General features: G+C 39.5%; 1 protein-coding gene across 4 annotated transcripts in view; it reads left to right on the top strand.

Moving 5' to 3' along the window:
• Esyt2 (extended synaptotagmin-like protein 2) overlaps positions 1–14991 on the top strand; it is a 297125-nt gene that overhangs the window by 43530 nt on the left and 238604 nt on the right. For all 4 annotated transcript variants that reach the window (XM_067136116.2, XM_068225186.1, XM_068225187.1 and 1 more), the window contains one exon: positions 8219–8359. In XM_067136116.2, coding sequence (XP_066992217.2) covers positions 8219–8359 — 141 coding nt within the window. The remainder of the gene's footprint in view (positions 1–8218; positions 8360–14991) is intronic.

Below are 14991 nucleotides of genomic sequence, written 5' to 3' on the forward strand. Positions count from 1 at the left end.
GGGGCAAGTCATGGGGCATGCCAGGAGTTTTAGACCAGGTTCGTCGAACATTGCACTCAAGCTGAAACAGAAGAGCGTGAGGGATGAATTGTTTAGGCACATTGGTAGTAGATGAGTCCAATGTAATGTACTGAGTGGATGGAAGCTAGCGGCCCACTATGTTAAGAACTCTAAACATTTATCTCTGAAGCCGGTCGAAAAGACCGTGACACGCCCTTTCCAGGGTTAAGGACTAATATTTGGTTTAATGATCCACCTAATCAATACACTTCACTTTACAAGTGAGAACACTCAAATATTTTATGCGTTCTTTGGTGCATGTTTAGGTTTTTTTTAAAAAAATTATTTGTGTTTTTGTTTTTTTTTCCTAGGGGCTTTACGTCGCACCGGCACAGATAGGTCTTATGGTGACGATGGGATAGGAAAGGCCTAGGAGTTGGAAGGAAGCGACCGTGGCCTTAATTAAGGTACAGCCCCAGCATTTGCCTGGTGTGAAAGTGGGAAACCACGGAAAACCATCTTCAGGGCTGCCGATAGTGGGATTCAAACCTACTATCTCCCGGATGCAAGCTCACAGCCGCATGCATGTTTAGTCTTCTAATTGATGTTGCTTGAGGTTTGACATAGCTTCAGTGTACTGAATGAGGTGGAAGTTAAGTTTTGGCCGTGGAAGTGGGAGAATAGGACCTTATCTTTTCTTAATTTGTCAGCTGGAGAATACTGAAGCTTTCAATCTGATAAAATTCAAGAGACAAAGTCCTCAAATTGATGTATCTCCCTACAGCTGGTTCCCATCTGAGCCTAGCTCTGATCTGCTTCTCGCCACACTACTCGGTGTGTTAGAATCAAATTTTAACATGTAAAATATTTTTTCTAATATAGTGGTGTACTGTATTATAGAAAACAGAGTATATTGATTTTAGTGCATTTTTAAACATTCTAGAAAGGATATGGGTTCATCAATTTTAAATTATTGGACAGTAATAATTCTGTATTTTAATTAGATAAAAGTACATTATGCAGCAAGCCTATATTGGCAATAATTAAGACACAAGGATGTTTAGCTTGTTTTATAATTTCCATACGACATTTCTGTCGAGATGTCACTTGACAGTTGAGTTTACTGAACAGAGCACATGTGCTTGGTTATTGATTTCCCGTGAGTGGATCAGAGACCTTGACAATGTCATACGTTTTCAAAGCGTTGATAGAAGGTTATCATAACCTAGCTTTATTTCAAATACAAATTGTTTATTGTACAGTTGGTGAAGTGAATTTGTGGGAATGTGCCGTGTTGTTGAATATTGGTAGTAGAAGTTGCATTGATGTTAATATGTGTGGCCGGCATGTTTGATTTTGGAAACAACTGCGAAGCTAGTGCGTTGAGTGCAGGTGTGATGCTATCCTTACCTAATTGGTCAAGCAGTTGTATTATAATGAAAATCTGAACTCTGATTGATAGAGAACCTGTATCATAATGAAAATCTGAACTCTGACTGGTAGAGAATATGTATCGTAACAAAAATCTGAACTCTGATTGTTGGAGAACCTGAATCTTGAACTATAATGAGCCTCATTAAGATTCAGTTGTCTGGCATATATTATTTATATTTTGACATCGTCGGGCATCAAATAATTTCGGAGACACTATGGCTGAAGAAGTCTTCGATAAAAGACGAAACATGTACCAAAGAATGCACAAGATATTTTAAGATTGAGGGTTTTCACTTGTAAAGTGAAGCGTATTGGTTAGGTGGATCGTTAAACCAAATAATAGTTCTTAAATATCTATCAATATGGACCTATATAATGAAGTTTGTAAACTGCAATAAATACTAGATTTCACGGTTTTGTTTATTGTGCTCTGGAATGGATGATATACACTTTCAGTAATCCCAGCTGATAGACTCACACTTTATAACGGCCATGTGACAACTTCATGGTACTGATGAATCTGCTAGGGAGCACTGTAATCACTGTGAACTATTGATTTGAAACAGAGCAAGGTGGCTGCATGTTGCTGTAAGTTTGGGTTAGAGTCCCACTGTTTGTGCAAGAGAAGTGACACTTGCCTCTCCTCCCCATGTAGGTGGGGGGGGAGTAGAATACATCCTGCTTGTCATAAGGGGAACCAGAAGCTCTTAATTTTGGAGTGTGGGTTCGTGACCACATTTCCTCTGAGTGTGCCAAAGCTTCCATTTACTTGTGCCAGTCTCCTCTCTTTCATCTACCGATCGAGTTGACCGTGCAGTTAGGGTCGCGCAACTGTGAGCTTGTATTCAGAAAATAGTGGGTTCAAACCCCACTGTCAGCAGCTTTGAAGATGGTTTTCCATGTTTCCCAATTTCACACCAGGCAAGTCCTCAGGCTGTACACTCATTAAGGCCATGGCTGCTTCCTTCCCACTCCTAGCCCTTTCCTATCCCACCGTCTTCATAAGACCTATCTGTGTCGGTGCGACGTAAAAAAAATTGTAAAAATAAGACCATCTCTTTCACCTTTCTTTCCTATCCGACCTCCCTTGGTCCTTGTCCTTTCCGACCTCAACGGTATTAGGTTTGCAAGGCCTAGGGGGTGTTTTCCATGCTCTTCATGGCCTTTGCCTTTCTTTTTTGATTGATACATTATTTCTTCGAAGTATCAGACATCTTCCATTTTCTCTTCTGCTTTTTGTTAATAGTGGATGAATGCCCAATGGTATTTCCTCTTAAAACAATAATCACCACCACATTCTCGCGAATGGCTATATGTTTTTGTGACCCTAAGCAAAATGTATGATCCTCTTTTCAACTCCCTTAATTTCATTAATCCCTTTACAATTTGTTTTATGTCGCACCAACACAGATAGGTCTTACAGCGATGATGGGATAGGATAGGGCTAGGAGTGGGGAGGAAGAGTCCATGGCCGCAGCATTTGCCTGGTGTGATAATGGGAAACTACAGAAAACCATCTTCAGGGCTGTCGACAGTGGGGTTCAAACCCACTATCTCCCGGATGCAAGCTATTAATCCCTTTAAATAATGCAGCACTTTTCTTTAACATTTTAGCAGAATATTTTTAGGTAATTTTCACAAGTATGAGGTTGAAGAACCTTTAAAATATAAGAAGTGTTTGCTACTGGGAGATTAATTTGTTATCTGAGCAATTTTCAGTTAACCCGGGAGTGGTGGCGCAGGGTATATTGTGACCTGATGCAAATTTATTTTGTTAGATTGTGCTTATTTTTAAATTTAGAGACCTTGGCTGCCACATTCCTTTCCCCACATTTGTTGCCTTTTGTCTGAGGTCAATGGCATTTTAGTGAAGGGCATTGATTTTTAGAAAGAGGGATTATTGTCATGCAGTGTAATAAAGTGACTTGTTAGACCCCACAGCGCCAGTCCGGTATGTCACCAGTACAACAGGAACAGTGTTGAGTGTACCCAGAGAGTTACTTGCGTAATCATGTTAGGATTTCATTCTGTCAATCCCTTATTGCTGAAATGAGTTTGAAGAGTATGAGGTAAGGGCAGTTAGAGACGCGCGGCTGTGAGCTTGCATCCGGGAGATAGTGGGTTTGAATCCCACTGTCGGCAGCCCTGGAGATGGTTTTCCATGGTTTCCCAATTTTACACCAGGCAAATCCTCAGGCTGTACCTTAATTAAGGCCACGGCCACTCCCTTCCCACTCCTAGGCCTTTCCTATCCCATCGTCGCCATATGACCTGTCTGTGTCGGTGCAACTTAAAGCATTGCGGGTCGGATCCACTGATTGTTTTAAATTTATATTCATCCATTCATTCTTCGTCACATTTTGAATTCTGGTCAGTGGATGGACATGCGACTAGTCATGTTAATTTTTCTGTCAATAACTCTTACAAACTTTTGAATTAATCTCATCTAAATTTATCTTCTGGCCTAAAATCCCCAAATCTGTTAGTTCTTGTTTTCTTCATTCATTGAATGACAAAAGCACCAACTTCTTCCCTCCTGACATTATGGTGCCTTGACGATAAGAATGACATCATGTTCCCCAACGGCGTTTGACTGGGAGCGGCACCATGCAAGAAACAGTATGAAGTAAATCCAGATGTATTATTCAACAATGCAAGAAAACTGTGGAAGAAATATGACCATATTGTTTCATTCTTGTATCAACAACTTAAGCTCCTATTCAATTTTAAAACTGCAATCAGTTGTTGGTACAGTGTGACACAAAAATGTGAACATTCTTTTAATGTTTGTTTGTCACCAAATTACTTTGTGACATTATGTGTAGGTATGGGAACTACATACTTCGTTTCTAGTTCATGAAGAAAAGTGGTAGTTTGTCGCTAAGTGGAGCCTGAAAGCATAAGTACATTAGCACATCATTACCTTCCCCCTGTGGTTGGGGGACGCAGGCGGAGAATACACCCACGGTATCCCCTGCCTGTTGTAAGAGGAGACTGTAAGGGGCGACCAAGGAGTGATTGTATTAGAGCTATGAAACTACTTGTGATTAGTACCACCACGTTGGGAACACCATGGGTCGCCTTAACTTGAGTACCACTATGTTAGGTACATAATAAATTTGGGATTAGTAGCAACAGAGGCTGAATCAGTATGGGTTTTCCAGTACCCGTGATTAGTACAATTGAATCGGTGATTGGAAAAAGGAAGAATGTCCAATTTTATCAAATTTAAGCTTGGATATACAATTTGCTCGCGATACATGGACGCATCGATTGGTAGATAAAGGATGAATGTCCGTGTAAAATGCTGGGATCTGTGGGCCATTATAGTTTCGGGTGAGTGGAAAAGGGAAGATTGTCCGGACTTTCATCTTTGTTCCATTCACTGCGATGAACAGTGCCACTGTACGGGAGTCGTGCGGAGTGCAATCTTACGAGGAGAGTGTTCTTATTCTGGTGAGTTAGAAGAGTTATTCACTGCAATTTGCAATTTATTGCTGGTGATAAACAGTAATTTTAGAAATATTATACTGACGAATAGCGTTAAAATGAGCGAAAGTGAGTCTGTTGACGATCAAGTGCTACCAAGAAGAAAAGGCATTAGAAATACTGCTGCTTGTAGCAAAGAGAAACGTAAGAGGGCCAAGTTCTTGGGCCAGCAATACATTACTTTGAAAGGTGTTAATGTACTGCCAAAATCTACTGGACCTCAATGTAGGTAAGTACCGTGTAGTTTCATTATTTCAACAGTATCTATAACTCGGTGGTATTTGTGAAACTCTGTTATTTTTAAAAAGTTTTTTAATGCTTATGTGTGATAATGTTGTTTATTATGGATATAATTTATATGAGCAATAACTTTGCTTATATTTCCCTAATATCTCTCTTAAATGTTTCTTGCAGTTGCCCAAAGAGGTGTTTTGACAGAATTACGGAGGAGGAGCAAATGACTATTATCTCTACAGTGTATGATGGCAGAACTAAGAAAGAGGCAGACTTGTGCCTTATGGGACTGATAGAGTATACACCAGTAGCAAGAAGAAGTAGAAAAGAGGAACCAAGATTTGTGAAAAAGGGTACATTTAAATTTTATACTATGAAGGATTCTGAGAAGATGCCTGTGTGCTGCAAAGCTTATTCAAGTTTACATGCTATAAGTGATAAGGCTATTGTTCGCTTAACAACACTACTCGTTAATGGTCAGTCTCCCAATGATAATAGGTGATGACACCTCAATAGAGGAAATGCTCTAAAACCAGATGATATTCTCAAGATAGATGAACATATTAGATCTTTTCCAACTCATCAATCACATTACAGTGGAAAAATTGTTCGTTACTTGGACGCAGACTTAAATGCGAAAAAAATGCATGCACTTTTTTGTGAAGAGAACCCTGATCTGAATATCAAATATGAATTTTATTTGAAATACTTTAAAGAAAATTTCCAGTATAAATTTGGACGCCCGCAGGTTGACGTGTGTTCCACCTGCAAGGAACTCGGACCAAGATCAAATCTACTTTTCTAAATGAAACGGCAAAAAGAGTTGCAGTTGCGGAGTTGCTTATTCATAAGCGTAGGGCTTCGAAGTTTTATAAAAAGCAAGAAGAAATCGTTAAACTGTGTGCAGAAAGGGTTGATGTAGTAGGGATAGTTTTTGACTTCATGCAGAATGTCTGCCTGTCCAAGAAATGTTTTATTTAAGAAAACTCTGGCTATTTGTATTTGGAATTCATAACCTGAAGGATAACACAGCTCATTTTTATTGCTACCATGAAGGTCAAGCTAATCGTGGTCCAAACGAGGTATGCACCTTTTTGCATGATTATTTACGTAGACTTCCTGACACAGTTAGAGAACTTCACCTTTTTAGTGATTCCTGTGCTGGACAAAACAGGAACAACACTGTTGTTCGATTTTTGATGTATCTTACCATGATAGGAAAATTTCAAACAATTCAAAATTATTTTCCAATATGAGGCCACTCTTTCTTGCCTTGTGACAGGGATTTTTCTGTCATCAAAAGAGTGTTACGGAGACGAGACAGGGTGTATTCAGTTGAACAGTATGTTGAAATGATAGTGAATTGTAGAAAGAAGCCTCATGCATTTCAAGCCAAAGTCATAGAATTGAAGATGTAGTTGAATTTAAGCAGTGGTGGCCATCATATTTCAAGAGAAGTTGTACTGCCTTGGACAGCAGTGATGATCAGTCTGATGTAGAAATTGATTAGGACAATGAAAAAAAATGTTTTCATGTAAGGAATTGCAATGTTGAGTGGTATGTGCCGAGCTAAGAAGTATTCTTTGTATCTGTTGTGGATTTATATGCAATAAACTAATTGGTTACGGTGACATGAGTGTTTCTCTTAAAATAGTTTTCAGTACCTTCAAAAATTTGAATTGTTGGAAAAAGGAAGAATGTCCAAGGCTTTCTACCTCAATTTACTTTTAATCAGTTGTGAAAATGCCTTCTATCTGGCTGTCATAATGTTCCTCCTGCATAGCTTTACAACTTTGCAATGTATCACAAAACTCCAGGACCAATAATATGGTGCTATTCAGTTTTTTCCAGTTTTCTCAAAACAGGGTTGCTTGGACATTCTTCCTTTTTCCAATAACCGATTCAATTGTGAGAAACACCACGGGTCTGGGCATTGCCTGTGATTAGCACTACTACATGAGCGACATTGTGGGTCTGCGTTGCCTGTGATTACTACCCACTATGTGTGGAACACCACGGGAATACCGGCGTCCATGATTAGTACCTAGGTGAGGAACACCGTGGGTTTGCGTTGCCTATGAGTGGTGCCATTATGTGAGAAACACCATACGTCTGCATTGCCTGTGCAACGTACAATACTTTAGTAGGCCTACCATAATGTGTTGAACACCATGAGTCTACACTACTGTTGATTAGTACCGTAACATGACAAATATCATGGTTCTACTTTACTGGCGATAAGTACCATTATCAGGGGCCATTGACCTGGATTTTGGACCCCTTTAGAAAACAAGCATCCTTTAGAAGCAGTCCCTTGGTCAGTAATACTATTGTTTATGATAGTTTCTGGGAAAGTGGGGCATTGCGGTTCGGTGCCACTGATTGTTTGAAATTCATATACATCCATTCATTTTTCAACATCACGTTTTTTAATTCTGGTCAGCGGATGATTTTGAACTTTTAAATTGTCATCACCTTTCATCTCATTTCGTACCATTAGGGGCCGATGGATCTAGATGTTAGACCCCTTTAAACAAGCAGCAGCAGCATCATCATCATCCATCATCATCATTACCTGAAAAGCACCAAATTTGTAGTTACATTTCTCTGTCCCTAAGCTGATACAGTGTAGTTTCACTATCAAACAGTAATTCTTCTCAGACAGTGTGTCTGTCACAGCTCTTGTACCTAATGAGAAATGGGTGGTGACTTGAATTTTAGCTTTCACCTGTTATCAACCTCTTGACTAACAGGTTGTTGCCTTTATCCTTGTATTTTTCCTGCCCAGTAGGAGGTAAGAGGAGGGGACAAAGTAACTTTGGGTCTTCCTTCTGCTGGCACATTCTTCTCTTCTGTAACTTCACCTATCAATACTGACTAGTGACTGGGCTGTTGACTGTCATGTCCCAAAGTCTGCACCTCATGAACTGTGTGTACTGCAAGTCTGAAAGAATGTTAAATGTTGTTGTTGTAGTTTCCAAATGGTCTCATATATTTCTGTCCTGGAATGTATTTTTGTAAAATGTTATTGGTTGGTTGAAGTCTCTTCTTGTGTTGACAGATAATACGTCAGGTATGGCCCAACGTGAACCACTTTGCCAAGGCTCTGTTGAAGGACACGATAGAGCCAAGAGTACGGGACAGTCTGGCAGAATATAACCTTAATGGCTTCCGCTTTGAGAAGATGGTGCTTGGAGGAATTGTAAGTTGACTTTATAATCTAATTATAGTTTAGTCTTTCTGTAAATATCGTCTGAAGGTTGCCATAAGATAAGAGATGTTTTAAAATCCCGGAAGTATGTGTCACATATTGTTAAAAAATCACCTTCAGCATGTGTACAGTCCCAAAGTCTCTGTAGTTTATGCGGTGTGTTTATAGGGAATTTTGTCACAACCTACTTTGACCAGAGTGCTTTAGAGTGATGGAACTGATGTCCTAGAACACAGACCATATGAGTCGATTCATGCTAAGCTACTTGGAGATGTGTTATAATGATGACTGAACTGCTGAGTCAGGTCAATCAGTCATCAATGATCTGCATTTAGGGCAGTTGCTCAGGTGGCAGATTCGCTACCAATTGTTAACCTAGCCTTTTCTTAACCCTCGAACTGGTAGCTGATGATAGATCGGGAGGTGTGCGCCTATCTCAACTGCCGCTGACGATAGATCGGTAGGTCTACTTTACCAGTAAATACAGCTAGAAGAAGTTGTGAATATTTCCATTGGATGGCATTATTCATCAGACATGTTTTCTCCTTGGAATGTGGAATGTTTCGGTGTTAAACATATCCATTTACGTGTGATATCTTTGAAACATATGAAGGTCTCAAATCGTACAGCTTTGAAACACATGTTGATTTTGTTGCATCTTGCTTTCGTTGTTTACTACACTAGCATCAGAAAGTTTAGTCTCACCCTTGAATTTTCATTTACCATGAATGACGTATGTTGTTTTTTTTTTTTGCTAGGGGCTTTACGTCGCACCAACACAGATAGGTCTTATGGCGACGATTGCACGTATGTTTTTAGAAGTAACTAGTTTTATTACACATTTCACTAGATTTTCCATTACATTGATTCACAGGGAGCTAGAAACACAATCACAACATCTTAAGCAATCACACTGCCTGTTCATCAATGTGTTCACCCTTTGCTTCGATTACTACTTTACAGATGCGTGGCATTCTAGCTGTTAATATTTCCAAAGAGTTGGTATTTATACATTCCCAGATTTCCAACAGACATTGCCACAACCCATCCACACTGCCTGGCACCTTTTCTTTCACTTTCCTGTCAAGTTCTTCCCATAAAAGTTCAATAGGTGACAGATCGGGTGATTGAGGAAGCCAGACCATTAATTCCACTTTTCCTTCAGCTTGTTTTCTTTCCAGATATTGCTTGCACAAATAAGAGGTGTGTTTAGGATAATTGTCCTGCTGTAGAACAAATCCTTCACCAATCAGCCTCATTCCAGATGGCACGGCATTGTGCAAAAGGATACAGTGATATTGTTTCTTTTTCAGTATTCCCTCTACTTTCACCAAATCACCAACCTGATTATTTCCAAAACATTCCCACACCGTCATATTTCCTCCTTCCATGCTTTACAGATGGAATTATGCAGGATTCCATAACTCTTTTGCCGGGGCGGCGACAAACGTATTGGCAAAGATTGGAATCAAATTTTTCAAATTTAAATTCATCTGTCCAAAGCACCCTTTTCCATCATTCAGCAGTCCATTTAGCGTGCATTCTGGCCCATTGTAGCCTTTTCTGCTTGTGTACAGTTTTCATCAATGGCTTCCATGCTGCTACGCGACCAAACAATCCTGCCTCAAGCAGACGATTTTTCACTGTTATCACAGACACAGGTTGTTCTCTTGTTTTATTTATCTCTGAGCAAATATCTACCGCTGAACGCCTTCTGTCACGCTTGCCGAGGATTAAAATACGGTTAACTTCAATTTTAGGAGTCTTCCTTGGACGTCCACTGCGTGGGCGATCCTCATGACTACCCGTTTCCTCTCTGCGTTTCACTGGTCTGCGAACGCTGCACTTAAAAATTTTCAATTTTTCCGCAATTTTTCGGTTTGACCACCCAATTTCTTTATAAGCACAAGCCTTGGCTCTGTTTTCTTGGGTTATATTAGCCTTCTTCCCCATATTCGGTTGTTTGATGTGCGTTGTTACTACATAACAATGTAGAAAATAAACAATCTAGTAAAGAGATTTATATGAATCTGCTCAGGATAACTTCTGTAGGCTAACAGTCAACTTCCAAGACAGCAAAGAAACAAGAAGGACAAGTAATCATGCGAGAGAGGCATGTTTATTACCTGGGAAAGGGCCGGAAGTTATCCAGGTAGAAGCAAGCAGTAAGAGCTGGGGACCATAAATCTGTCAACTTCTTTGAAAAGATAAAGTAAAATCTCGCAGTATGCACTGATACTTTATGAAAGTGCTGAAACAGAACTAAAGTACCAGTTATCATCACAGAGAAAACAATTATTTAAGAAAATTATTAATATTCATAGGCGAGTCTAAATTTTCTGACGCTAGTGTATGTGTTACACACACATGATGGCTAAATTTTCGGATTTAAATGATGAAGATTCATGCTGAATGTTTTGATGTATTATATGTGCATATTCTGTGAATAATACATGTCCGAATGACATACATCATGTATTGCAAATGTGTGGTGCACACATACCGGTTAGAGCTATTTCAACTACCGGTTCGGGGGGCTAAATATTTTCAAAGAACTTGGAATGTTCAGATAATGTGCTACCGAAACAAGAGAGAAAATCGCGGTTGTGGTTTGAATTTAACCTATGATCTGCAAATGATGTATCTCTGCAGCCCAATATTCAGATTGTATTGACCATTCAGGAGCTTGTCAAAGTTGGTCTTGAATTCTTTCCTGATTCCATCTTCCTCTTGTACTACTGATCCACTGTCCTGCTCTATTACCTTGATGTCTTCTAGGTTATTTTGCTTGTTTTTAATTACTCTGTAAAGAAGTTTCTTGTTTCCTCTGCTGTCCTCGTCCAACTTTTCCACAAACTCACTCCATTTTTTCTCTTTCTCTTCTCTTACTATCCTCTTAGCTGTAAGTTTTTTTGCCCTGTAGAGTTCCTGTAGTTTAGTTATTTCTTGGCCACCTGGATCTTGTGCATCTCTTTGCTTTTCTTTGTCTAGCATTTTTTTTTGCCCAATTTCTCTCTTTTATAGCCAATCTGACTCTGTCATTCCACCAAGGTGTCTCTTTTTCTTTCATGGTCGATTCTGTTACTCCACACAAGCCTTTAGCTTCACCCACCAAAGTATCCTTAAAAATTTTCCATTCTTCTTCTACTGTATTCATTTCCCCTTTTGGTAAGTGTCTCTGTATCCTTATTTTATATTCTTCCTTCAGCTTGGCTGCTTCTAATTTCCAGTCCCCCTGTGGGTGGGGGCGGTAGAATAACACGCACGGCATCCCCTGCCTGTCGTAAGAGGTGACTAAAAGGGGCCCCAGGGGCTCTGAACTTTGGAGCGTGGGTTGGCGACCACGGGGCCTTCAGCTGAGTCCTGGCATTGCTTCCACTTACTTGTGCCAGGCTCCTCACTTTCATCTATCCTATCCGACCTCCCTTGGTCAACTCTTGTTCTTTTCCGACCCCGACGCTATTAGGTTTGCGAGGGCTAGGGAGTCTTTCCTTTTCACGCCCTTCGTGGCCCTTGTCTTCCTTTGGCCGATACCTTCATTTTTCGAAGTGTCGGACCCCTTCCATTATTTCATTCTGATTAGTATTATATAGAGGATGGTTGCCTAGTTGTACTTCCTCTTAAAACAATAATCACCACCACCACCACCACCATCTAATTTCCAAGTCTTCACTTTACGTTTCCTTTTTTTTTTCTTCGGGGTTGTGTTAGCCACATGATTTAGGTCTGCAATCAATAATCTATGATCACTGTCCATACTCTCACTGGGGATAACTTTGACATCAGTTACATATTTCCCTCCTCCTTTGTTAGTGATGATATAGTCGATGAGCGACTTATGTTTTCCGTACCAGATATCTGTTATCTTGTGGCTGTCTTGTTTTTGGAAGAAGGTATTTTTGATGATCAATCCATTTCTTCTGCACAAATCAAGCAGTTGTTCGCCTTCTGCATTTCTGTTCTCAAACCCATGTGGTCCAATGATTTCCTCATAACCAAGTCTGTCTGTCCCAACTTGTGCATTTAAGTCCCCAATGATGATGACATTTTCTTCATCAATTATATCTTCTAGATCTTGACAGAATTGTTCCTTCTCTTGAGCACTACATCCAACCTGTGGTGCATATACCTGTACTACCGTGTAATTTGTGGACTCCAGCTGCATAGATAATTTAATGATCCTACCATTCTTATAGGATACTTCGGTAATGGCGTCCATGTCTTTTGTTATTAGGAAAGCTACACCATTTCTGGCCTCTTCCTCGCATCCACTCCATACTAATTTGTAGCCATCTCTGAGAATCTTGCTACCTACCTTTCTCCATTTTGTTTCACTCATTCCCAATATGGATAGATTTTTTCCTCTTCATCATATCGATAAGTTCTTCAGTTTTTCCAGTCAGAGTCAAAATATTCATAGTCCCAATTCTTACATTGTTCTTCGGACGTATGTCTTTCGTCGGAGCCATGTTGGCCGTCATACCTGCCAGATCTGCTCGAAGACTTTGTCAATTTTGGTATTATTTTTTATCTCCATCTGAGGCTCGTTTGATTGTTGAAAGCAATTCGAAGACGCTACCACTGGCTTGCTAGGCCTACCATGGATCTTCGTGTTGATACTTTGTTATGCACTAGATGGTCAGTGCCTGACACGCATTTCCTCATGTCAGTTAAGTGTATGGTTTACCCGCCAATACTCGGGAGGCTGATTGCAGTGGTTGCCCACTGGGCAATGGGGTCGCCACATCCCTACCATTACAAATATTTATGAAGTGCAACGTGTAATTTGTAATATCATACAATGCTTGTAGTCTCAGGCTAAATAAAATAGTTTCTTCTTTGGGGAAAATGTGAATTTGATGACTATACATTTCTTTCACCACAAATCATGTTAATTAGTTTGTGATTGTTGATACTGAGCATACTGCAGGTTTGAAAAAAACATTCATGGTGGCCGAAGTAATACTACATCGAAGAAATCTTTGTTTCTTGAGTTATATTTATGGCGGTCGAAGTTACTCCAAAACATGGGGTAACTGCGACCACTCTTTCGATAATCATGATTCATTACCGAATAACAATTAGAATTATGTTCGTATTTTAAAATGAAGGACGAACATGGCAGAATTTATATTAAATTAAATTTAAAATTTTTCAGAAAATTAGAGGGAATATTTCACATTTTAATTTTAAAAATATACGAGAAAGTGGCCGAAGTTACCCCATTTTACGGTACCTGCCAACTTTTGCAATTTAGGTGGGTGACTCCCGATTTTCGACAGTTTTTCCCGCCTCCCAATTATTCTATCATTCCTCCTGATTTTAGCTTATTATTTGGTGAACTTCAAACATTTATTTCAAATTCCGCCATTTTTGCATTGTACACCTTTAATTATCGGCCGCTTTCAGATGAAATATCGACGTTTATTAATACGAAAGTTGCGCGCGGATTTGCGATGTTTATTGAAACTGTATATCGCGACGTGTACATCAATTGTCAATCTTATGTTCTCGTGTGCTATGTTCATGTTCATTCACATCAGTCTATCAACTTCTTGATTATATTCATCGATACGATCATGAAATGGGCGACTTGTAACACATCAGTCTAGTCGATTCTTAAGACTAGTCGCTAGATTTGGAGTCTATTCTAATAATTTAGTGACAGAATTTTAAAGATGGTGATTTTTCTAGATATTTTAGGGGCCATTTGGAGACAGTTCTGGTGAATTTTAATTTATTACTTGATAAAAATAGTATTGCACTTTGCATAATCGTGCAGGTGCGTGATACAATATATTAATCTATGCATTTGCTAAGTAATGCCATCTAAGTGCATGACTGATTCACACGTGTAGAGTATGCTTTCATACTTTTTTCGGAAGGCTTATCAGAAACCGATCATCTCACTCGCATACTTACTGTGAGGGAATAAAGATGTGTAACTTTTAGCCTTGTAGTCTCGTATAACAACAGTCCGGTTTTGAGATAATAGGTGTTACAATATACCATAGTACTCCTGTATTGTGCAAGACACGTAGAATAAGCATTTTTGTCTGCTTGTATCTCCTAATTTTTCCTGTTTTTATATCAAAATCTCCTGATTTTTGGTTGTGTAAAGTTGGCAGGTATGATAATGAGAACTCTAATTAGAGGAGAAATTGGAAAAGGTCTAATTCTTCGAAGAAAAGAAAGAAAATGATCGCATATGAAAATGAGAACCCGTTAGGCCTTCTATTGCTGGTTTCAGAAGAAAATAGAAGTAAACCAAAGGACGTCAAACAGCTCAGATGAAAGAGAGCAATATGGGACGCTATATACGTAGAATAAAAGAACTGGACTGATGGTCCTATGATCACTATTGTACACGAGATGGCTGTCATGTACTTCTCGACTGTGTGATTGCATACACGTTCTAATTCATTGATGAGTGCTGTACACCTCATCATGTTTCTCTTCATTAAGCTAAGCTACCGCTCTGTCTCACTTGTAGTTGGCCAATATTTCCAACCGTAGAGTGCGACAGGACAGATGAGAATATGGTAGCTTTTGACATCTCATAATCTTTCCTCTTGCAGTCCAGGTGTTGCTTACCGCTTCATCCAGGCTGCATTAATTTTTGT

Source organism: Anabrus simplex, chromosome 1 (assembly GCF_040414725.1).
Source record: "Anabrus simplex isolate iqAnaSimp1 chromosome 1, ASM4041472v1, whole genome shotgun sequence".
Classification (NCBI taxonomy): domain Eukaryota; kingdom Metazoa; phylum Arthropoda; class Insecta; order Orthoptera; family Tettigoniidae; genus Anabrus; species Anabrus simplex.